The sequence below is a fragment of the Triticum aestivum genome, chromosome 4A, assembly GCF_018294505.1.
Source record: "Triticum aestivum cultivar Chinese Spring chromosome 4A, IWGSC CS RefSeq v2.1, whole genome shotgun sequence".
In the NCBI taxonomy this organism is placed as follows: Eukaryota; Viridiplantae; Streptophyta; class Magnoliopsida; order Poales; family Poaceae; genus Triticum; species Triticum aestivum.
Window position 1 is genome coordinate 634,712,087 of NC_057803.1, and position 26,632 is coordinate 634,738,718.

General features: G+C 45.9%; 1 protein-coding gene across 1 annotated transcript; it reads right to left on the minus strand.

Annotated features, from left to right (window-relative positions):
- Positions 1-20,977: 20,977 nt before the first annotated feature.
- LOC123082790 (uncharacterized) lies at positions 20,978-22,957 on the minus strand. The gene is made up of 2 exons (XM_044505036.1): positions 22,584-22,957; positions 20,978-22,170 (listed from the first exon to the last, which is right to left on the minus strand). Exons 1-2 carry the CDS (start codon positions 22,836-22,838, stop codon positions 21,208-21,210), a joined length of 1,218 nt encoding a protein of 405 aa, XP_044360971.1. The 5' UTR covers positions 22,839-22,957; the 3' UTR covers positions 20,978-21,207.
- Positions 22,958-26,632: the final 3,675 nt, after the last annotated feature.

Sequence of the window (26,632 nt, forward strand, 5' to 3'; positions counted from 1 at the left end):
TCGTTCAATAACTCTGCATGTATAGTAAACATCCTTCAGCATGACATTAAGATAATGAAGCAATAATATTCACAGATTGGGCCATAAGAGAAAATGCACATATTGCTATAGCACCTAGAAAAATCCAACAAATAAATGTGACAATGTTTCAATACAAAATCTTTGATACACGACAGTTGAGATATAGTAAAACTTAGATGCAGAATATTTTAATCATCCAATAACTTGAGGACGAATAAATATATGCATGAATGGCATGGATACTGGAAAAAAAATCACTAACGTTTGTTAAAAGATAGTATAATATGAATGTAGGATTGTTTTTAATAGAAGGGATGACTTCCCCGATTTCATTAACAAAACCAGCATCTTACTACAACCGTAGCACGCCTCCACCAAGAACTGCACGAAACCTCACCACCTACCAAAAAGGAGAAGAAAATACCAACCAAGCTAACATAAGCCCAGTTAAAGTAAACATATAGGGAAACTATACCCCATGAAAGCAGATAAGTCCAGCCCCATACACATCTGTCTCGTATCACAAAACAAAAGGAAAACAGTTTCAGCACCAAATCCAATTCTTGCAGACAAACTTTTTCATGTCTTTTTGATCCGCCACCTTCTAGTCTTGGAATCCACGACCCCTAGCGCCGCCTTGCTTGGAAAATTTCAGCTACGACTTGATCTAGGAGCTTTGCACGGCACTGTAGGCCCAGTTTTGCGTCGTACATCCCTGCAAGACACTCCAATCATTAATCCAGTAAGAAACTCTAAAAAGAATTGCACCTGGCTCAGAGGGCCATTTTTTCTTGTGATAACAGGCTTAATTCCTTGCTTTCCAAATACTCCAGATAACTGCAGCAACACCAACAAAAAATGTTTCTTCATAGAACCCATGTTTTCCATCCAAACATTGAAACATGCATTTGTATCATAGAACTCATACTGGATCCCTAGACTACAACTAACTATGGTCCAAATGTATCTTGCCAAGGGATGCTGGAAAAAGAGGTGATCCATCATTTCATTTTCACAACATCATGGTCAATCAGAATCACCTCTATCCCCACGATGTAACAACACATCTCTACTCAATATGCTTTGCTTCAAAACTAACTAGAGGAAATTCCCGATCCTTAGTGCGATTTTAACTTTCCCAAGGAATCTGTTCGGGGCTTTTGTGCCCATAGGGATTGCTGAGTAAAAGGATTTAAGGCCAACCGCAATTCATAACTACGAAAGTAAGAGGTCGGAAATCTGGGTATCCAAAGGTCCCTAAAGGACATTCCTTTTTTGCTCCTAGGATTGAAGAAGAGATTATACGAAAGACTATCAAGACTTCCTAATTATCTGACACTACCTATACTAAAGTAAGGTCTACTGACTCTGTCTGGAATTAGATTGGATAGGCTGATGGGAAATTTAGGAGTTGTGGAAATTAGAGACTTCCTTTCCATACTTACGAGAGACTCCGAGTACTCCGGTAAAGGCAGCGTATGCCCTAAGAGCCTATTTTTCCACAGAAAGAGGAAAGTCCCACACACAACCCCAAAAGAATAAACTGGATGGACCCCTATTCGCGTGCCTATGGACCGATGGTTCCCAACCAGTAACTAGTGCCCCCCTATGGACCACTCCTATATAACTCCAACAGAAAAGGGAGACAGAATATAAATGGAATATTATGGGCTTGCTCACCCTAAGCAACTGAAGGAAACTCATATAGAAATACATGTTTTGCTTCTGCATAAGAAAGGTCGCTACAAAGCTGGCTCACAGCAGTTCTCTCCTCTAGAGTGTAAAATCATGGATGGAGCTTGATGCAGCAGCCACTAGATTCCTACCTTTAGTGCTTGCCAATGGATGGTCCTTCTTTCCCTTCCGATACAAAAAAACTATTTATTGGCCTTCTCACTAGTGGTCTCAATCCTTGACTCCAGTATGTATCTCATATCAGGTGCCCTACTCCTTTATAGATAGATGCGTCTGGAGACTGATAACGCTTGTGATCTCTTTCTTTTTCTATTGGTTAAGGAATGCTAATAATGAAATAACTGATAGAGCTGCTAATGAATTTCATGTCCCTCTTCTCGGACGACTCACCAAAGCATGAAAGCCAGTTAGAAAATGGATTCCTATTTGAAGAGTGCCTAACCACATGGATAAGCTCACATTATGCAACGTCTGCTCCGCCCATGTCCGTTTTGGCCCAAATGGACAAACATGATGGCACAACGCGCGACCGCAACCCCAAATTATGTCCCTTTGGCATCCGGCTCGACCCATTTACGGATCAAACTTGCTCCTAGTTTGCGTCCAGACGAACAGCGAATGGACGCACACGCGCCCGTGCCTCGTCCGCCTCGGGCCTGCCTACCGGGCGCCCACCTACTTCCGTTTAGGACGCAGGCATGGGCGGGCCAACATGTCAGCCACCTAGCCGCCCGTCCTCGTCATTTTTAATGTGGAAGCCATGGACTGGACAGTCCACAGACTTCCAGTTCCGGAGCCACGTGCCACCTCAAACCCCGGCCACTACACCTCCAACTCCTCGGTGGTGGCCATGATGTCGAAGTGGATCCCCGGCAAGGGAAGCACGACCACTAGGCCAGGTCGTCCTCCGGTCTCCATAGCAGCTCCCACTAGTAGAAAAAGGGTCAAATGTGAAGCACATTAGTGCCGGTTTGAATTTGAGCTGGCACTAATGTGACCATTAGTGTCGGTTCCAAAGGCTAGGCGGGCGGGCATCATTAGTACCGGTTCGTGGGCAACCTTTAGTACCGGTTCATGCCAAGAACCGGTACTAATGAGGCTGTGTCAGGCTATGGTCAGGCTGGGGCCCCCACGAAGACCTTTAGTACCGGTTCATGCCATGAACCGGTACTAGAGTTTCTTAGTAAACTGATTTTTAGTCCCACTTCGCCAAGAGAGAGGCAGTATGAGCGGTTTATAAGCCGTGAGTGCACAGACAATGACGAAGAGTTGCAATGCTCACCTGCATGTTGATTAGCTTCAAGCCTTGCGGAGTAGCATAGATTGCACTGAGCTATGTGCAGTGCAGTCTACACTATTCCGAAAGGCTTGAAGCAAATTAACCAGCATTGCACCTCTTTTTTATTTTTAATAACTTATTTGAACTCCGGACTTCTTTTGTGTTCAGTATGCAGCACTCAGAGCGACGTCATCAATTTCCAACATGTTCTGACATCATTTGTTGTTTTTCGGTCATTTACCTAATTGTTTAGAGAGATAAATGACCGTGAAATTCAAAATCACTACAAAATGAATCCTCAAGATGTTGAAACTTGGCATGGTATCATCATATCACCTGCATAGCATGCGCGAAAGAATAGAGAGGGTCACGGCAAAAACTGGACGCACTTTGTGTACAAACTGGACAAACTCTTTCGAAGTATCAGGGTTTCGGACGAGAACTCATCTGTTACACGGCCACTTCAATGTTTTTTAAACTTATTTGAACTCCGGACTTCTTTTGTGTTCAGTATGCAGCATTCAAAGTGACATCATCAATTTCCAACATGTTCTAACATCATTTGTTGTTTTTCGATCATTTACCTAATTGTTTAGAGAGCTAAATGACCGTGAAATTGAAAATCACTACAAAATGAATCCTGAAAATGTTGAAACTTGGCATGGTATCATCATATCACCCGCATAGCATGCACGAAAGAGTAGAGAGGGTCACGGCAAAAACTGGACGCACTTCGTGTACAAACTGGACAAACTCTTTCGGAGTATCAGGGTTTCGGACGAGAACTCATCTGTTACACGGCCACTTCAATGTCTTTTAAACTTATTTGAACTCCGGACTTCTTTTGTGTTCAGTATGCAGCATTCAAAGCGACATCATCAATTTCCAACATGTTCTAACATCATTTGTTGTTTTTCGATCATTTACCTAATTGTTTAGAGAGCTAAATGACCGTGGAATTGAAAATCACTACAAAATGAATCCTGAAAATGTTGAAACTTGGCATGGTATCATCATATCACCCGCATAGCATGCGCGAAAGAGTAGAGAGGGTCACGGCAAAAACTGGACGCACTTCGTGTACAAACTGGACAAACTCTTTCGGAGTATCAGGGTTTCGGACGAGAACCCATCTGTTACACGGCCACTTCAATGTTTTTTAAACTTATTTGAACTCCGGACTTCTTTTGTGTTCAGTATGCAGCATTCAAAGGGACGTCATCAATTTCCAACATGTTCTAACATCATTTGTTAATTTTCGATCATTTACCTAATTGTTTAGAGAGCTAAATGACCATGAAATTGAAAATCACTACAAAATGAATCCTGAAAATGTTGAAACTTGGCATGGTATCATCATATCACCTGCATAGCATGCGCAAAACAGTAGAGAGGGTCACGGCAAAAATTGGATGCACTTCATGTACAAACTGGAAATAGAAGAAAATAAATAGAAGAAAAGAAATAATGCAAAAAAACTATACAAAAAAATTACTCAAAAATAAATAGAAGAAAATAAATAATGTAGAAAAGAAAAAAACTATATAAAAAACTACTCAAAAATAAATAGAAGAAAATGAATAATGCAGAAAAGAAAAAACTATATAAAAATTTGTTGGCGCGCTGCAAAGTGGGCCTGCTGAAGGAAATATGCCCTAGAGGCAATAATAAAGTTATTATTTATTTCCTTATATCATGATAAATGTTTATTATTCATGCTAGAATTGTATTAACCAGGAAACATAATACATGTGTGAATACATAGACAAACAGAGTGTCACTAGTATGCCTCTACTTGACTAGCTCGTTAATCAAAGATGGTTATGTTTCCTAACCATGAACAAAGAGTTGTTATTTGATTAACGGGATCACATCATTAGGTGAATGATCTGATTGACATGACCCATTCCATTAGCTTAGCACCCGATCGTTTAGTATGTTGCTATTGCTTTCTTCATGACTTATACATGTTCCTATGACTATGAGATTATGCAACTCCCGTTTGCCAGAGGAACACTTTGTGTGCTACCAAATGTCACAACGTAACTGGGTGATTATAAAGGTGCTCTACAGGTGTCTCCAAAGGTACATGTTGGGTTGGCGTATTTCGAGATTAGGATTTGTCACTCCGATTGTCGGAGAGGTATCTCTGGGCCCTCTCGGTAATACACATCACATAAGCCTTGCAAGCATTGCAACTAATGAGTTAGTTGTGAGATGATGTATTATGGAACGAGTAAAGAGACTTGCCGGTAACGAGATTGAACTAGGTATGGGATACCGACGGTCGAATCTCGGGCAAGTAACATACCGATGACAAAGGGAACAACATATGTTGTTATGCGGTCTGACCGATAAAGATCTTCGTAGAATATGTAGGAGCCAATATGGGCATCCAGGTCCCGCTATTGGTTATTGACCGGAGACGTGTCTCGATCATGTCTACATTGTTCTCGAACCCGTAGGTTCCGCACGCTTAAGGTTTCGATGACAGTTATATTATGAGTTTATGAGTTTTGATGTACCAAAGTTAGTTCGGAGTCTCGGATGTGATCAAGGACATGACGAGGAGTCTCGAAATGGTCGAGACATAAATATTGATATATTGGACGGCTATATTCGGACACCGGAAGTGTTCCGGGTGATTTCGGAGAAAACCGGAGTACCGGAGGGTTACCGGAACCCCTCCCCCCCCCTGGGAGAAGTAATGGGCCATATGGGCCTTAGTGGAGAGAGAGAGGGGCAGCCAAAGGTGGGCCGCGCGCCTCCTCCCCCTGGTCCGAATTGGACTAGGAGAGGGAGGGCGGCGCCCCCCTTTCCCTCTCCCTCCCCACTTCCTTCCCCCTCCTAGTAGGAGTCCTACTCCTACTAGGAGGAGGACTCCTCCTTGGCGCGCCTATAGGGTCGGCCGGCCTCCTCCCCTTGCTCCTTTATATATGGGGGCAGGGGGCACCCCTAGAGACACAAGTTGATCCACGTGATCATATTCTTAGTCGTGTGCGGTGCCCCCTTCCACCATAGTCTTCGATAATATTGTAGCGGTGCTTAGGCGAAGCCCTGCGACGGTAGTACATGAAGATCGTCACCACGCCATCGTGCTGACGGAACTCTTCCCCGACACTTTGCTGGATCGGAGTCCGAGGATCGTCATCGAGCTAAACGTGTGCTAGAACTCGGAGGTGCCGTAGTTTCGGTGCTTGATCGGTCGGGCCGTGGAGACGTACGACTACATCAACCAAGTTAACGCTTCCGTTGTCGATCTACAAGGGTACGTAGATCACACCTCCCCCTCTCGTTGCTATGCATCACTATGATATTGCGTGTGCGTAGGAAATTTTTTGAAATTACTACGAAACCCAACACCTGCCAGACCTAGGGTGTGCAAATGCAGGCCCAGAAGGGCCAGCAGGCTCACAGGGCAGCGCACCCTAGTTAATTAGGCCCAGAAGCCTGCTATATAGAGAAGTTCGAAGGAGCAGCCACGGCTGGGTTTATAAACTAGTGCGGCTGCCCTTCGCTCGGCGAGGTGGGACTAAACATGGTGCACCGCCGGTAGTAGCGCACAACCTTTAGTACCGGTTGGTGGCTCCAACCGGTACTAAAGGGGGGGTCTTTAGTACCGGTTCGTGGCACGAACCGGTACTAAAGGGGCCGTTTCCCGCCCCTTGGCCTGGCAAAAATTGGCCTTTAGTACCGGCACTAAAGACCCCTCCTATATATATGGAACCTACGAAAAAATCAGTTTCATCGAGCACCAGTAGTTCTTCTTGATCCAACTTCTTCGCCGCGCCCATCGCCCCATCGCGCGCCACCCTCGCCGCCCCCGCCGCCCGTCGTTGCCATCACCGCCGTCGCCCACGCCACCTATCTTCGTCGTCACTGCCATCGCCCCCGCCACCCGTCGTCGCCGTCACCGCCCGGCCCGTCGCCCCCGCCGCGCCCGTACGTCGCCGCCGCCTCTCGCCCGCCGTGCCCGTCCCCGTCATCCCCCATATGTCGCCGCCGCCTCTCGCCCGCCGCGCCAGTACGAACACCTATTTTGAATGCAAAACTTGGCAAGCACTATGCAAGGCTTATGCATTTGAGCCTGATATGGTTATCACCTTTGATATTCGTCCGGAAGATGATATTGAAGGTAATAGAGACATCTGGGTCGATGTGCAGACGCCTCCAGTTCTACCATTATGTGAGTTTCTCAACCATATTTATGTCTTTGGTATGAGATTATTTGAACCAGTTGAATAATTAATAGATCTCAATTTATATTGACAGCTTACTTCCAATCAAGCAAACATGTCCGGCGCTTGGTAGACAGGACCGTCCACTGTCCCGGGGCTTAACTAAAATGCGAGGAGACAAGTCATTATGTTTCATGGCTTGAGGATCTTGATGCTGTCAAGACAAATTTCTTTCCTGCACTTAGAAATGTTAGTACTCAAAAAGTGCAACCAATAGTGTTCGTACTGAAATACGGTCACATATATTTAGGAAAGATGGTAAGATTTCTACTATTTCTCCTCGGTGCATCTTTTGCATACATTATTTTTTTAAGCTAAACTTCATTTCTAAGTATGTTATTATACGATGTTCTTCAACAGGGACTCCTGATGAATGTTGTGCCTGATTGGATCGAGACTAAAGGTACCATGAATATTGTTAGCTTACGGCCAAGATATCCTACAATGCACTTTAGTGCATTCAGGATTTCTAATAGCGAGGAATGCTTAATAGTAAAAGACTGGAGCAAAATTGTGAACGATCACAGAGAAGTACTAGGGGGCAGCAATCAGAAGCGCAACCCACGATTAGGAGACAGGTTCATCTGCATGCTCCAATATGATGAATCAGCAAAGCTATACATGTTCTATGCTATTTTAACTGAGAGAGGGCAGCAAGAGTGATCAATTAGCTAGTTCTTGCTCTTAGTACTTGTCCTCTCATGTCCGTGTTCTTCGTCCTGAACTTAATCTCAAAGAGTGATTTGCTTTTGTGGTGTTATGAACGCTTATAATATCATTACCATGTTGAACTCGATGATATCTTTGCTACGAAAACTGTTGGTGATGATATATATGATGCAAGAGTTTTTATATTAATTAATATGATGATGATGATGATGAGTTATTATATCATTTATGAAAGAAATTGCATATTAGTTTCAACTGGATGGATTCTAGCTAAGTGAGCAAGTATATGCCATATCTGTATTACCTCGATCACTTAAGTAGGTGATCAAGTATATATAATATGGATATGACATATACTTGATGACTTAGCTAGGATCCACACGCATCCAGTCAAACTAATCACCTAATGATTTAACAACTCATTATAATGTAAAACAATCACTAAATTAAATTGAAAACACAAAATTAAAGTAAAAATAAAAAATAAAACCAAAACACACCAAAACATTTAGTACCGGTTGGTGTTACCAACCGGTACTAATGTCCTACGCGCCCACGGAGCTGGCTCGTGCCACGTGGTTGCCCTTTAGCACCGGTTCGTGCTGAACCGGTACTAAGGGGGGGGGCTTTAGTGCCTACAATTTAGTGCCGGTTACCGAACCGGCACTAAAGGCCCTTACGAACCGGTGCTATTGCCCGGTTCTGCACTAGTGTCCACCCCTCCTCCACCTCCTTCGGCATTCAACATCTCCTAGCCAGCGGCCCCGCTTTGCCAATGGCCGTACTTGAAGACCGAGATCTGCTAGAGGTATTGGGAGACAGGCACGCCACTATCATGTTGCTACGTGCACCTCCACAACTACTAGCACCTCTCGGCAGATCGGGTGCCTGTCCCTCTGATCCCGATGAGCGGTCGTGCTCGCCATAAGGAGATCAACCACCGCCACGCCGGCCTGCTGCCCGACCTCATCAATGACGTCAGGCACACCATAGACTCGCCTTTCTGGGACACGTGGTTCCGAGATGAGCACGACCTGTGGCGGTAGTCGTACTTTGTCGGTTGTGCTCATAGCCCACCACGGGCGCGCTCTGCAAGCTGCGTGTGCACTCTTAGCCCGTCCAGGTCACACGGCCGTGCACTAGTGTGCCAGCTCAATCCAACGCCGCCCCCTCACCGTTCCCGCTACCACCACCTTCCATGACCGTCGAGGTGGACGAGGGAGTTCTACAGGCGCATGCTCGAGGACTCCGTCCAGGAGCACGACCATGCCCAATGGGAGGGGCTCGACGAGATGCTGGACCTCTCTACTACAGGCGATGTTGCCACCCCCCCCCCCCCGGAGCTCCAGGTGAAGGACGAGGCCACGGAGGATGTCAAGGAAGAGCTGCCGCTGAGCCATCCTTCACGGCATTGGTGGCTAGTCCTGGACATGGACAGACACGGTACCGTGCACGCTGATATGTCTCCGACATATCTATAATTTTTTTACTGTTACATGCTATTATATTATCAATCTTGGATGCATTATATGGGACTAACCTATTAAGCCAGTGCCCAGTGCATGTTTTTGGCTTTTCAGAAAATCAATTTCAAACAAATTCCAAATGGAAAATAAATCTTTGGATTAATTTTTTCTAGACCAGAAGGGACCGTAGAAGCTTCAGGAGGTGAGCAAACGAGATACGAGAGAGCCACAAGCTCGAGGGACGCCCCCCTGAGCTTGTAGGCTACATGCAGCTCCATTTGACCTAATTCCAAGCCTATAAATTCTGAAATATTCCCAAACCAAAAGAGAGCCACCCGAAACACTTTTTCTGCAGCCGTAAGCTTGTGTTCTTCTGCGATCCCATCTGGAGGCCTTTTCTGGTACTCTGTTGGAGGGGGGAACCGATCACAGAGGGCTTCTACATCATCCTTAATGCTCTTCTACATCATCCTTAATGCCTTCCGATGATGCGTGAGTAGTTCACCACAGACCTATGGGTCCATAGCTAGTAGATCTAGATGGCTTTTTCTCTCTCTTTGATCTTCAATACCATGTTCTCTTCGGTGTTCTTGGAGTTCTATCCGATGTAATCTTCTTTTGCAGTGTGTTTGTTGGGATTCGATGAATTGTTGGTTTATATCTGAATATTCATGAGAATTAACTGAGTCTTTTTTGATATTTATTATGCATGATTTATATAGCTTTGTATTTCTCTCTGATCTATCCGCTTGTTTTGCCAACTAGATTGATTTATCTTCAGCGGGAGAGGTGCTTCGTAATGGGTTCAATCTTGCGGTGCTTTATATCCCAGTGACAGAAGGGGACAAGACATGTATTTATATTGTTTCCATTAAGAGTAAAATTACGAGGTTTATTCATATTGATTGGGTTTACTTTGTCTACATCATGTCATCTTGCTTAAGGTGTTACTCTATTTTTATTAACTTAATACCCTGGATGCATGCAGGATAGCGGTCAATGGGTGGAGTAATAGTAGTAGATGCAGGCAGCAGTCGGTCTACTTGTCTCAGACGTGATGCCTATATACGTGATCATCGCCTTGAATATTGTCATAACTATGCACTTTTCTATCAAATTGCCCAACAGTAATTTGTTTATCCACCGTATGCGATGTGTTCGAGAGAGAAGCATCTAGTGAAAACTATGGCCCCCGGGTCTACATTAATCACATACAAAAATCCAAAATTCCATTGCTGCAATTTTATTTCTTTTATTTTGTTTTGCAATTTATCTATCTACCACTACGAGATTTGATCCTTAGAATTAACAAGTTCAAGGGAATTGACAACCCTCTTGCCCGCGTTGGGTACAAATATTTCCTTTTGTGTGTGCAGGTGCTGTTTCATGCGGATTTGTGTGATTCTTCTACTGGTTCGATAAACCTTGGTTCTCACCGAGGGAAATACTTATCTCTACTATACTGCATCCCCCCTCCTCTTTGGGGAAAATCCCAATGCAGCTCACAAGTAGCACATGCCAGAGCTAATGTCTGTGTTGCCTGCGTGGGTGGGCGCTGACGTGTGGCCACCATCCTCGCCACAGGAAGAGGTGGTGCAGGCGCTTCTGATCAGGCAGCCACCGCAAGGGCCGCCAACCCACCTTTGGCGGCCACCGCGGTAACCATGGTTGATGATGAAAAGACAGCGACGGCATCAAAGTTATCTTTTTTATGTTTATTAATTTTAATTTAGATTAAAATGTGCGGCCAGGACTTGTTTAAATTGTTTTAAGTTTATTGTAATGTTTAATTAAGTTTATTATATCTTTTTAAATGTGTGGCTAGGTTTTATATTTCCAAAGTCCAATCCGGACAACTTGTGATGTGGCCGCCGTTTGGGTGCACCAGCAGGCGGACGCCCAAGACCGGACACAGCTGTCCATTTTCCCGACTGAAACGGACAAAATTCGGACAAAGCGAACGTATGTTTGGGGTCTGGCATTGGAGTTTGTCCTTAAAATCAGACAAGGAAACATTATCACACAAAACCACTAGATTATAGAATTGCTCTTCTTTTTCTCCCACTAAAGATCTTCTCAAACTTAAGGTCACAAGTTTTTGAGACAAAGTATCATGAACAAAGCATCATGGACTGTGATGTTATGTTCTTGTGATATACTATGCAATCTAGGAAAAGTTAGAGACAAATTTTCATTCCCCAACCATCTATCTTCCCAGATGCTTGTTTTCTTCCCATTCACCACAAAGGATTTGCGACAAGACAAGAAGAGATCTTTTATTTTTAACAAACCATGCCAAAAATGAGAATCCCCCTGATTTAGCTGCACCTGTCCTAACATACCAATGTATTTGTCCCGCAACATTTTTTGCCACAAACCTTGCTCATTAAAGAATTTCCAAGCCCACTTTGCCAACAAAGTAACATTCATTAGTTCTCAATCTAGCACCCCCAAGCCACCTAGTTCTCTTGCTAGAAAACTATGCGGCAAGTCACCGGGTGATATTTCTATTTTTCTTTTCTCCACTCCACAAGAAACTAGCTCTAGGCCAATCATACTTCTTTTTAACCCCTTTGGGATGATCAAAAAAGGAAAGCATGAACAATGGCACACTAGAGAGAGAACAATTAACAATGATGAACATCCACACAGGAACGGGTGACATGGGATCCCCTGCCTCAAACCCTGATGAGTTCTAAAATAAGGGGCCATCTCTCCATGTACATTAACTGCAACTTTTCCACCAGAAATGGTTTTCATCATCCAGTCATTCTATTTATCGGGGATTTTTTTTCATTTTTAAAGTTTGAAGAAGAAAAGGCCATTTAACTTTGTCAAAAGCTATTTCAAAATCATTTTTAAAAACGAATGATGAAGATTTTTATAGGCAAAGAATTAATAGTTTGATGTAAAACTAGGACTGCTTCCATAATGTATCTACCCTTTTGGAAAGGCAATCTGAGAGGCCCAAATCACACATTTAATAATATCTATCAATCTATTCACCAAATCCTAGTGAATATTTTGAAAACAACATTAAGTAATAAACAAATTGGAGCCGATATTTCTGATTTCTGTCAGCATCACTCCCTTTAGGCAATAAAGAAATCACCCCATAGTTAAGCCTATCAATATGTGAATTATTATCATAAAATTCTTCCAAAAGAGCAAACAGATCCGTTTTAAGTATCTCCAAAAATGTTGGTAGAATTCAATATTAAAACCATCAAGATCAACAACTCTATTATTCTCCATCCCCAAAATAGCTTCTTTGAGTTGATCTAGGGAGAACCTTCTAGTAAGGAATTTTTGTTCTTCCGCATTCAAAACCTCTACCCTAGTATGATGCATAGATAAGAATGGCATCTCTGGTTAACCAAAATGGTTTTTTTTAAACTAGTGATATAATCCTTAAGATTATCCTGACCTTCAATCAGCCCCTCACCATATACTAATTTTAAGATTTTGTTTTTCCTATGCCTACCATTTGCCTTAGCATGGTAGTGTTTTGAGTTTGAGTCCACATCAAACATTTCATTTTAATGAGATCTCTTAAGCCATTTAATCTCCTCTTCTTTCAAAATAATTTTCAAATCCCTCTAACAGTTCTGCATACAGAGCATGTCCTCAGAATTTAAACAACTAATTTCTTCCAGTTTATCCAATTTGTCAATTTCCTCAGCAAGGGGCTTTTTATGCCTACTGTAAACTGCATCCACATTCCAATTCCAACCTTTCAAGGCTTACCTCAGAGCTCTAGCTCTCAGTTGTCATATCTTAATAAGGGAAGCACCAAGATATTGTTTACTCAATAGTTTCCTCACTAACTCATCTGGTCAGGCCGTTGAAAGCAAAAAATTCTCAACTTTCAAAATATAAGGTTTCTTAGGTAGCTCCTGAGATGATATGAAGAGAGGTGTGTGGTCTGACAGACCCCTAGTTAAAGCATTAACAAGACAAGTGGGAATTTTTCCTCCCAAGATGGAGAAACCAGAACCTTGTCCAATAAAGCATAAGTGGGGTCCTTATGATTGTTAGACCAGGTGTACTTTCTACCAGCTAGAGGTAATTCCATCATTTCCCATGAGAAATTGTTGAATTAAAAAGAATACTACATTTATTATAACGCTCGGTTTTTTAATCACTAGCTTTCCTTGTCATATTAAAATGTCCACCAATTAGCAAAGGATTCCTAGAGTTTTAAGCAAATGGACAAGCTTAGCCAAGAACTTAGATTTCCCAACATGTTGATCATCTCCATAAATAATAAGCAAGCCCCAATAGAAACCATCTACCACATTCCTAGCATTTAATTTCACCAAATTCCACATCATCCTTAACCAAAGTGACATTATTAATGCCTACTAAACTACCTCCAGACCTACCTTTGGAAGGTAGAGAAGACCTGTCAAAAGATTCTTGACCATTTATGCTAGACAATTTCATTGGTGTAAAATTAATTTTATTGATTTTTCCCCAATGAAGTTTTTTCTCAACATCCCCAAGCCCCCTACAATTCCAAGTCAGCCCTCAACAATTTGGCAGAAGAAAAGTACCGAAATCACAAGGATTTATTTTTTTCCTTTTCTTTCTCAACACAGTCTTTACTGCTGTTTTAACCACAACAGCCTCAAAATGAGTATTGTTTGCAATAAATACACCCTTTCTATACCTAGCCATAACATAAGAAAACCTTTCCATGGGATCAGAATCATCATCCCTTTCTTTGCACATGTGTAATAGTTCCAATAGAATTGATTCTACATCCTCCGGATATAAGATCTTAGTTTCCATTGGAATAAGAGATAATTCTGTTTTGCTTGCAAAAAATATCTCCATCCTAGCTTTTTCAATAGAATTAATAAGATTCAGATTATAATCCACCATATAAAGAGAAACTTGTAAACCCACCCCTATTAAACTGCCATATCTATCAACTTTACATTATCAGGATGTAAATCAGAAACCTCAGAAAACATACCTTTCGAGTAGCCCAAGTTTTTGGCTCTAGCCAAAGACATGGACCTGTCCTGCAAAAGTATATCATCCATATTCTTGGAAGCAATCCTTCCACTGTATCTTTGGCCACCCAAATCCCCTCCTTTATTGTCAATACTAGTCATGTCATTTTGATCATCACTCAGCTTAATCCCCAATTTAGCCCCCTAACTATGAAACTGAGAACTTTCCCCACCATCCTGTGGATCAACTTCGAAAATCTTTAATTTTTCATTGTTAGTATTCCTAGAAGTCCCCCTTCATTAATAGAAATAGAACCATATACATAATTCTTTCCACATTTTTTAGATGCCAAGTTCTTTGATTTATACATAAGCAGATCTGCCTCATCTTGTTCTTTTAGTGGATTAGCCCTTTGCTCACTTAGTTCTTGTACATGCACAAATGTGGCTAACTACCACCTCATCACCACTGGTTTTAGTTCTTTTTGGATCTCTGTCAGCCTCTTCCAATTTCTTATATCCGTCAAATCTTCATACCCTTAAGATAATTCATCCTCACTCTTAGACCATCCTCATCTACAACCATTTCAAGTTCAAAGATAATTTTGTAGACTAGAAGATTTGGTGTAGTAAGCATAGTCCATATAGGTATTTTCTGATGATTTACCACAACCTTTTTTGGTCTGACCAGGCCAGGTTCCTACGTAGTCACCATATCCAATTACCCTCTCAAACCAATCAATGAACCAATCTTATAAAGCCCATGAAAATTCTTCACTCTTAGGCACTCCTTTAGCTCTTACGTAGACAATAGCCAGCTCACCCATGGCGAATGAATCATCATTCCACAGTTTAACAATTACCATAACATTCCCACCTTTCAAAGGCACCCAATCATACACAACAGCCTCACTAATCCTAGCAGCCAACAGCAAGTTGACGGAAAAAAACCACATCTGAGACATTTTTGGTCATCCAATCCCATCTCAAGGGATAGATTTTGCTAAGCTCCTGACAAGCATGTCAGCATTGATGTCGGAATCACACTCCTCTCTCAGATGAACCAGAGCAATTGCCACACTCTACATTCAAGAACTCAAATATTTTGCATGTTCTGCAACAACACAACTAGACCTTCCCCTCCAAAACCAACTAGCGTAGCTGCGGTTTTTTTGGTGAAGCCAGGCACAAAAATTAAAAATATGTCTCTTTGTTGCAATTCAAACACTTCACTTCTGCATCACAAGCTTTGGATGCATGGCCCTTAGCCCCATATCTGAGAAAATAATTTTATCAGCCACAAGTACCTTCTCTCCAGATGGTTGAGGAATCGTAGGGCCTCCCACCGAGGCCGCGCCAGCAGAATTTGCCTACGAAGACTGAACATCCACATCACTGCTGCCACCCCTCCCTTTGTGTTATCTCCACTTGGTGCAGATTGCACTGAATAAACCACATGTGTCTTCTATTGATATGTTGCAGCTAGAGGGGTTATTATTCTGCATAGGCGGCCTGCACGGGTATTGAGTCACTCCGGTTTCAACATCAAAACTCCAGTCACTGAAATTGACATTCCTACGCGGGTACTGGTTATTCTGGTAGTTGTTTCCTTGATAATACCTTGACGGCGACCTAAAAGAAAACAACTGATTCTGATAGAACTGCTCGTGTTGGAAATTGTTACCAAAATTAGGATTCCTTCCACCTCCACCACATCTACTTCCACCCCTATGCTCAGGACCAAAATGATCTCCCATAGCTGAACTCAAACTACCCGGATCCCTAGTATCTGCGGAGGAACAATACCAGAGGTGAGAGATGATAGAATTACTGCGAAATAGGGTTAGGGGTCGATGAAATAGCAGGCCTCCTAACTCTAGACCACCCTAAGGCCTCTTTGTCCCTTTACAAAACAAGGCCAATTCCCCGCACCCACCAAACCCTGTATAGCCGAAAGTGTGAATTGAAACAAAAAATTCCTCCCTTAGAAAAAAATCATTTCCAGAATCCTTAGCTTTTCATGTGGGCGGTCCAGTGGCGAGCGGCTAGTCCAGCAACTACCGAACGTCGAACTCATCATCCCCGTTCCATGGACAACCAAAGAGGATCAGGGCCAACACCTACTTCGACCGGTTTCCCTTGAACAATTTGAAACCATGGACTAGTGTTACCAACTGAAGTACAATAGGGAAACGGAACAGGGGCAGATCTACGACTTGGAACGGAGCTCACATACCTAAAATCCGATGTCACCAACCTCTAAGGAATTTGAGCCCATTTGCGTTTCAGATTTCTTGCAACAACATCCAATCTCAATATTTTCTTCTTCAACTTGTTCTTCCCATCTTGCTTCTTAGCACGATTCAACGCATCCCCAAAGGTGACCAAATAAGGATTTCGATACTCCTAATCAGCCCCAAAATCCAAAATCAGCCCCCTCGTCGAACACCATCAAGGGATTCATGTGCATCTCTGCCTCCATGGCCATAGAGACTTGCATTGGAGGAATCTAGCACCCTTTTTTTAGGAACATCTAATGAGACATCTGGCTTCTTCCCACGAGTAAATGGCACGGCAACTCTGGCGCCAGGCAAGCTGCATAATCCCATCAATACCTTGCAGGTTCTAATGACAAAAAAGGCAGGTGATCAATTGGTTTTGGAAGAGGCAAAACACAACCCGGAGACAGAACCACGATGCATTCCCACCTCGCCTAGCGATGAGGATCCTTGAATTTGCCTCCTACTTCCCCTAGAGGATGAAACCCATCAGTGTCAAAGGAGGGGACTGCAACATCCATGCCCTCTCAGAAGTTGTGCCCTCAAAGCAGATCTGCCTTCCTTCTCTCGATCCTATTGATCTTAACAGACATGAGCATAACTCTCCCTTCTAAATCTCTAGATCGGGTCTTCCTCCTTCACATGCAGTGCCTCCTTCCACTCTCGCACGCATTCAGTCCACGAGAAGGCATCATCGTGAAGTCTTGCAGCCCTCTCCAACTGCTGCACTCTCATCGCCTTTAGTACCTCCCACGACATCAAACAAATCAGCTGCAAATGAAGGGGAGTGGCATCTGAGGCGGCTCCAACTCCTGCCGCGCAAGGAAGGGGGAGATACTGGTATTGTAGATCTACATCGGTGAGGAGCCATATGGATGGCTAAGGGAAGCGGTGGAGGTAGCGGTGGCAGGAGCAATGTTAATGCAGGGATGGGAGGTCACGAGAGAGTGTGTCATGGGAGTTGTATACCACTCGCAAGAGCGGTGGAGGGAATGTAGGATTTAGAATATAAGTCTTCTCTATGTCCTTTCAAATCAAAGTAAATTTGTTGATCAAACTATGTCTCCTTATTTTAACCTCCCCAATGATGCAACAAAAGTTGTTCTCTATGCTTCGGTTGGCAATAATAAAGACCAACTAATAAAGTCAAGGATGCGATTTTTAATGATACTTTATCTACGCCCATGTGCTTCAATCATGCCAAGGAATGCATGGTGCTAGAGACCTAGTTCTTCCAAGGAATGCATGGTAAAGAAAGGACACCAAAAATGAATATATGGGTTCTTAGGCAAAGTAACAAGTAGCAGGAAGTGCAGGGAAGCATGTAAGCAACATAACTGTTATTTAGAGAAATACTCCCTCCGTTTGGAAATACTTGTCTTAGAAATGGATAAAATGGATGTATCTATAACTAAAATAATTCTAGATACAACCATTTCTAGAACAAGTATTTGTGAACGGATGGAGTAGTTTATAACATTAGATGAATAGTATGTCGTACATTGTGAGATATACTTTGCATGCTAAACTGACAATTCAAGGCATAGTCTATTGTTCAGTTGTGAAGAAGTTTAATCCGGTCGCTCTAGGTGAAAGTTCAACTTAACAGTGTTCACTAAAAAATGGTATATCAAAACATCATTTGGAACAGTTGGCAAATATATGTGCCTTGAGATCTGGTGTGGGATTGTTGGATTATAGATGGGCTTTGGCCCATATAAGACAATAATCCCTGGTTAATCTCTAAGGCCCATTTAGGCGCATGGCAAGTGGTGGGAAGTTTAGTATCATACTGCTACAGAAGTAAGAGTGAGACCCTTTATAAGGGTTGCTCTACCATATGCCATTGGAACTTTGGGAAGAGGAACGTTGTACACGCGCACTCCTCCTCCGCCACCCGCCACGCCTCGCCTCGTCACGACACGCGCGTGCCACGGGTTGCAAGAATGAACCGAGCCGAGCCTTATTTTTGCCGGTCAAGAATGGTTAATTCATTGTGGATTAATTAACGAATCGCTAATGGAAGTACCACTGCTCGAGACATTGTACCATGGACTGTTTGCGGACTTGATCATGGGCCTAAGCCTAGGCCCATCTACCCAACGGCCTATATAAGGAGGCGTTGGCCTGTGGAGTGAACTCTAACTCAATCACTCCCTCCCGCATAACCATAGCCGTCATCTACTGTTCCTCTCTCTGTGCTGCTTCCGGCGATCCCATCCCGGCAACCGGTGCACGGTTGGTTAGGCGAGCAGGTGCCTCCGGAACCTTGTCATTCGAGATCCTGCTCGGGAGAACGGCAATAAGGTTTTTGAGGAACGTCTCGACGCAGCAGCTCTCGATCCGTCCTTGTCTCCGTCCTCCTCTGCTTCCACTACTTCATCTGCATTGACACCATGGTCGAAGACGCCGCTGCCAATAAAAAGGCCGTGGACGATGCCGAGGCTGCTGTTGCCGCCGCCGCATTGGCCTGTATCGGAGAGTACGACATGTTCATCCCTTGTTTACTTCTTCATGTGCTAGTCGTAAAACTTGTGTTCATAGATGTTTTGCTTTTATGTACTCTATGTGCTCACATTTTTAGGTATCAGTACGAATTGCATATCGTAATTTCCATGCTTACTATTTACTCATGGATTAGTCTAATCAAAAAGTGTTGATATTTCCAACAGGATCGCCTACGAACGGTACTGGTGGCTGGCACGATCAAATGTGCCTTGGACGCCAATTTTGTCCCCTGGTTCGAGCAGGCTATAGTTGGGGTGTTTGACAGGTTCGCCATTGTCACAAATCTGGCGGAGGACCTCGCTGCACGGCTGCAACCCACGCGCACAGCTTTGGCGTTACCGACCTCCCTCGAAGGCCTTGGCGGCGACGACCTCTTCGATGCGCTAGTGGCCCTGCGGCTATCACTGGATGTGGCAGAGAACACCCACCCCGAGGTCGCGCTCGCTGCACAGCGCCTCGTCCAGCAGGATCGACCAAGTCACCCACGTCTATGAACAAATCGTCTATGAGGACAACCACGCGGCAAGAAACGACGCCAAGATGATGGCATTCGTCAGCCGCAGACAGCATTGTTCAAAATCACATCCACCTAGCCGCGACCAGCACCGGGAAGTAAGTCGAAAAGAAGGACGTCAATGGATACACCTTCATCGCTGGCAGTTCGCTTACCTGCGCAAGAGAGCTGGCATCGGCATCCCTGCCATTTTGGGTGTCCAGCGGGGGCAATGCCGGCCATTTCTCCATTCAAGGGTAGCTTCGTGCAGGGTTGCGTGCCTTGTTGCTACTGATCTTGTAAAGAAAGAAAATCTATGACAATCCATTCTTTGGGTGAACCCAACAGAGCTCTTGATGATTTCCAAACTATAACCAATTTTTTGGGCGAAAGGGTCTTTAACAAAAGGGAAAAAAGTATTTGCTGCAAAATTTTGCAACGTGAAAGAGCTGACGCCACCCAAACTTTCAGCCATTCGCAAAAAAGAAGCAACCAACATGAAGAACGTATGAAGAGACTGAGAAGCACGAAGTCACCACACACTAGTCGACAGAAACATTGTCTCCTACTACAAGAACATTGCCTAAATGGATGGAATAAATCACAGAAAATCCAAGATGTTCTTTTGCAGTGAATGCTGTTGGTGCCGCCAGCCAACAGGACGTATACCAAGTGTTGGGAGCTGCCTGTGGCAGTACTTTTCAAGCACGGTACAAAGATTTAGTTTTCATTCTTCTTAAGAGGGCGAGATGTAGTAAGGGTGATGCAAACATTGTGAATTCAGTGCCTTACGTCCACGTAGGTGAAGCGCAACAAAACCACTTGGTTCGTTGACTATTTTTACAAGTACTAGCAGAAGCTCTGGCGCCACAGTTCAGAAAAGGTACTACGTATAAGCTAGCTCCATTGACAGTTTAATTGTACATTCAGGAGCTAGCAGTCACGCATCAATTGGGAGATCGGGTATATAAGCAGGTAACCTGTATGTATTGTAGTACATTCAGGCACGCACTGCTGAACTGAATTAGGGGCATCCACTCGACGCAGCAGCCAATTGAATCACCAGCAAAAAAACAGTGGCTGCATCTCATCCCATGAAGAATATTAAACGACACCTTTTAAGAAATTAATTTAGTTCGATCTAAGGGCCAGCACGCCCAATGCGTTTGGTTGCAAGGGCGGTCATGAATGGGTTGGGATCGTTCAGAAAATAAGCATGTTTGGTTATAAAGCACATGAATGGTTCGAGCAAAAAAAAGAGAATATGCCATGAAGATGCTGAACCGTTCCACCCAACCAAATCGGTCGAATCAAATGGCCACCCTTTGCATGCATGACTATGTGAGCATGACTGGTGGTCCCGTCCTAAATAATTAGCTCACCACTTATATTCAGCCAAACACATGAATTGAATGGTTCAATCCCAAAAAAATTGAACGGTCCCAACCCATTCATACGACACCTTCAACCAAACGCATCAAAACAGTACAATCCACACACACAAAAGATGCTACAAACAGTTTGTGTACCTTGCAACTCAGCACCAAAACTGGAGCAGACTAAGCTGAGCTAACTACTAAACCAATGAGAGTCAGGCACTACGACATCATCAGTGATTTGAGCGACCGGGCTTTCACAGGCTTCCTCCACCTCTTCTTGAGAGCGCTCTTCCTCTTGGTGATGTCGTGAGGTTGTTCGTCATTGCAGCCAAGCGCTTCGTCATCGCTGCTCTCCTCATCCCAGCCAGCGATCCCAGCGGTGCCGTCTTTGCGCGCAGACTTGTCGACCACACGTACTGATGCCGGTGTTTCTTGATGGTCTGAGTCATCAGCTTGTGCCTGACCTGCACTGAAATTTAGTTGCATTTCGGGCTGTGGCTCCTCTTTGGGTGGTTCAGCAGCCAGTGGAGGTTCCGGCACGTCATCATCACTGCTCGCCTTGTCACAGGCCGACATCCCAGCGGTGCCAGGCTCGTCGACAATGTCTGCTGATGGCGGTAGCACCACTTGATGGTCTGATTCATTCGCTGCCTGTACCTGACCTGCACTAAAATCAAGTTGCATTTCGTCTGGTGCCTCCTCTTTCAGTGGTTCAGCACGCAGTGGAGGTTCCGGCACGCTGTCGCTGCTTGACGTCCGGCGCCTCTTGGTGCCGGGGCCGAACCCCGCATAGTAGTAGAACCCCTCGCCTAGGTCGATGTCTGTCCTCTTCCTACGTGGTTTGCCGCCGACGGGGAGCTTCTGATCTGAGTGGTACGAGCAGTAGGAGTTGGGCTCACTCACAGGCCGCCGGCAGCACCACCTCTTGCCGTCATTCTTTCTGCACGTCCACGCTCCTTTCTTCACTTTGAGCCCCTTATTTGTCTTGTGCTTGCTCTGATTCTTCATGCTCTCCATCTTTTCCGCAGCTTTGTGCAGTTTCAAGATGACCCCGTCAACCATATCTACGGCCAAGTCTTCCTCCTTGATGGAGCCAGTAGGCATGGTAATACTTGATGGGAAGAGCCAGCTACCTCGCCAGGAAACACTCATGAAGCAAGTCTCCACGAAGAGCTTCTCCACCTGAATGAGATGGTAATTCGGGAAATACACGTCAACCAACGAAAAGAGAGCTAGCGGCTACTGCTATTGCTGAACTGAAATGGGGGGCGGACGGCCGGACGGGTAGGTAGGGCTCGCGACCGACGGAGGACCTTGCAGCCCGATTAGCCGCCGCGCTGCCGCGAGCCGGTCAGAGACTACCGCAAGGGAGCTAACTGACGCGCCCTAGGCGGCTAGACCTCGACGCGGCTCCACGCGCGCGCGGGGCGCGGAACCCTAGAAACATGCCCCAGACCGAAAGGGAACCTCCGCGGAGGAGAGCGAGGGGGGCATGCTAGCTGCTACACAGCGGCGCGGGAATGCGCAATACGCGGCCAGGCAGGAGAGGACGGAGCAAGGGGCGAGGGGTGGGGGTGGGGTGGTGACGAAATTACCTGGGGATCCGAGAGGTCGAGATGGGCCATGAGGTCCCATGGCGACCGGCTGAGCTCGCAGCAGGGCTCCCCGCAGGAGGAGGTCTTGGGCCCCACGGACCCGGCGCCGGATTCGTTGGCTGGGGCTGGCGGCGGGGGCGGGGGCGGCTCCAATCGGGGGAGCTCGAATCGGGGCGGCTCCGGCTTCGGGCAGGAGGAGGCAGCAGCGGCGGCGGTAGAGCCCAGCAGGCGGGAGGCGGACCTGCGGATCCGCATGGCGGCCGGGGAGGGGCGGAGAGCGACCGGAGGTCGGGATCTGGAGAGATAGCTAGCGAGGTAGGGTTTGAGATTTGTGAGGCAGTAAACAGGAAGGTGGATGTCGAAACGAGACGAGGCCCGAGGACGGAGAGACTACTAATGTGAGCTCGTGCTGGGGCCCACTCGTCAGTGAAGCCGCCGAGTGAGTGATGGACACACGTTTACGCCATGAACTTTGTGCTCACGGCAAGCTTAGTGTGTCGTGGTTGTACTTCGAACCATAGTTTTAAAGAGAAAATCTCACCCACCGTCACTAAACTTGCGCCGCAGCTCACTGTAGTATCTGTATTTCGAAATACCTCAAATATTGTCCAAGGGACTAACCTACGGCCCCAAATACGATTTTATGTACATATGTGCTGATTTGGCACCGGTCCACTTGATCCACCTCGCGTTGACGGCACACATCGTCGGAACAATACTACTGTATTACTTAGTCATTCGAGGTTTTCTTTTGCAAAATCGACAACACTAAAACCCTAGCGACCAGACCACACCCCTTTTCTCCATCACTCTCTCCCTGAGGGAGTCCTGGATTATGGGGTCTCCGGACAGTCGGACTATCTCCATTGGCCGGACTGTTAGACTGTGAAGATACAAGATTGAAGATTTCGTCTCGTGTCCGGATGGGACTTTACTTGGCGTGAAAGGCAAGCTAGGCAATACGTATATGGATATCTCCTCCTATGTAACCGACCTTGTGCAACCCTAACCCTCTCCGATGCCTATATAAACCGAAGGGTTTTAGTCCGTAGGACAGCAATCACAACATCCAACCTGACTGTCATGATATAGCGTGAGACTAGTCAACCACTCGGTGACCTATCGAAATGTTAGAATTCCTCCGCCTTAACGAAGGGTCGTTTTCCGGCCAGGCATGTACGCACCCCGCGATCGGGAGAGTGCGGAGCCACCAAGGGCTATCTAGTAGCCCCACTGTCAAACTCCTATGGCTAAGTGAAAGAGTTAAAGCATTATAGTCCGGTTGCCTCGCTCGCTACGCTATCACCTCCTTAATAGGACCAAGACGTTGGGTTAAGTGTGAACACGCATTTTTTGCAAGCACCTCCGCATTATATGTGTGGGGGTTGAAGCCGACGGCTGCAATCTTTCAGGTTATACACATATATACATAAATGGCCGCACATGAGGCATCATACTACTTTCAGGCAAAAGTATAAACATAACCTTATAAAAACTTCATAAAAAGCATTGTGCTTACAATGAGAATACATATCACTCAAACATAATATTTTTTGAGCACTGGGCCTCTATCAAACAAGCACCCTCGAGAACCTCCTCGAAATAGTGCTCGGCAGCCACCCAGCCTATGGCTGAACCCCGCGCCGCAACAGTAGTAGCGTCCATCTCCGCCCAGTATGCTTTAACACGGGCAAGGGCCATCCACGAGCCTTCTATGCACGCCGACCTCTTCATCACATTAATGCGCGGCACCGCATCAAGGAACTGTTGCACTAAGCTGAAATAGTTGTTCGGCTTTGGCCTTTCCGGCCATAGCTGATCCACACCAGACCTCATGGCGAGTCCGGACAACCTGTTCAGTTCGGCCCATTCGGCTAGCTGGTCAGTCAATGAAAGAGGACGCTCTGGAACGTGGAATTGTGTCCAGAACAGCTTGTCCACTTCACGATCTGTCTAACCTTGGAAGTACTTGGCCGCATCGGCAGCGCTCGCCGCCAAATCCATATACGCATCTGCAGAACTCCACAGCCGATCCAGAGGAGCATATCGTGGATCTCCGAACTTCCTCCGTAACATGAAGGGTTTCCCAGCCGCAATATCCCCGGCTTCCCGCAGCTCCTCCTTCTTCGCTCTCATAGCAGAACGGGTGTCTTTGTCCGCCGCCGCGGCCTTCTCAAGGTTCGTTGCCTTCGCTTGGTTTTCTTTTTCAAGGACCCGGCAACGGTCGACAGTGTCTTTTAATTCTATGGCCATCTTGGCCATATTCTCTTGGCTCTCGCAATGTGCGGCCTTCTCGGCTTTCAACTCTTCGGCCGCCTTTAAAGCAGCCGCATTACTAATCCTCGCTTGTTCCTTGGCTCGGGCCAGTTCCGCCCGCAAGGCTTCCACGGTGGCAGCTCCATCTGCAGTCACAACATATTAAAGATACTGGCATTATGCTGCTCTTACTATGTGGCGTTCACCGGATAATAACACTTACCATGTGCCTCGTCAAGCCTCTTGTTAACAAGCTCGATGTCGGCATCTGCCGCATCTAGTTGCCGTTTTAATTTGGCAAACTCACTAGTCCGGCTAGCCACCGGAGCTTCCACCACCTGCACATAGGGGCAGTCTGGTTATTGTCTGGGAATATGATCCTCTGTTCGCCGCCGTTCTCGACGACAACCAGAGTCTCAGGGGCTACTATCTACACAGGGCACACCTAACATGTGCAGTACTGTCACATATTATCTCACATACCTCAAAGCCTGTTAGTAGACTCATAAAGGCTTCATGTAATCCGCTTTCAGCGGACGAGATTCTCTCCATCACCGTACCCATCAGCATACGGTGCTCTTCTGAGATGGCCGCTCGCCCCACCAACTCCCTCAGAACGTCCGACCACACACCAGGCGGTGCCGGACTCTTTTGTATGCTCTCTTCGGGAGCCGGACACTGGGGACTTCGGGGGTCTACGGGATTACCTTCTGGCCTCACCGGATCCGGAGAGGCCCTCCGCGACGACACTTCGGGGTCGCCCGCTTCTGGAGCGGAGGAGTCCGGGGGAGGCGTTTCGCTCTCCATCATCTCTCGAAGAAGATCCCCCGAAGACGAGCTCATTTGAGAGGGGCTAAGGCCCGAACTGCAAGATATATGCGGTGGTTATTTTCTCAGAGGAAAGAGATAGCATACCCTTACTATTAAAATATTTTTGGATCACTTACGACTCGTTGGAGGGCTGATCCCCCCGCGGACTTTGTGTGGCAAAAGCACCCCGCCAAAGCAGGACCCTCTGTGGGAGACTTCTTCTCCCATTTGGAGGCTTCGGCTTCCGGATCCTCGAAAGCAGTCCTTTTCCTCCCCCGATCGTCCTCCTTCATGGAGACGCTCGTTCCCTCGGTTGGAATGAGCAGCGATAGGGGCCCGCGTCTGCCCGTATTATTCCCCCCGGTATCTTCCGTCAAGGGCTCTGGGCAAGGTGCGACCTCGAGCATCTTATCCAATACCGGATTTTCCAAACCCTCGGGGAGGGGGGCCAAACACCGAATCATCTTCGCATTTGTTAACCAGTCCTGGTCAAAAAGTGAACTCTCAGAAATAACTTCGAATAAAAGACAGTGTGTTCGGCTAGAGGATTTCTTACTTGTTCGGCGGTGCGGTTACTGCTCAGGCCCACGTCCTCGGTAATATCTGGACATTCCACTTGAGGTCCGAAGAATGACTTGTACATCTCCTCGTGCGTCAGGCCGAGGAAACTCTGAACGGCATGTGGTCCCTCTGGGTTGAACTCCCACAAGCGAAGGGGCCGGCGTTTGCAAGGCTGGACTTGACGAACCAGCATAACTTGTATTACCGCAACCAAAATAAATCTCCCTCGAAGAGATCTCGGATGCGGCTTTGCAGTATAGGCACGTCCTTGGCTGGACCCCAGCTCAGACCCCTGCTAATCCATGACATTAGTTGTGGTGGGGGGCCCGAGCGGAAAGCGGGGGCAGCCACCCACTTGGCACTTCTGGGAGCCGTGACGTAAAACCACTCCCGTTGCCATAATTCAGACACCTCTGGAAAGG

Bases quoted from the DNA above. Each gene is read 5' to 3' on its own strand.
- LOC123082790 (XM_044505036.1), bottom strand. From the start codon at position 22,838: ATGCGGATCCGCAGGTCCGCCTCCCGCCTGCTGGGCTCTACCGCCGCC. The intron at 22,171-22,583 runs GTAATTTCGTCA...CATCTCATTCAG, and splicing joins TCGACCTCTCGGATCCCCAG to GTGGAGAAGCTCTTCGTGGA.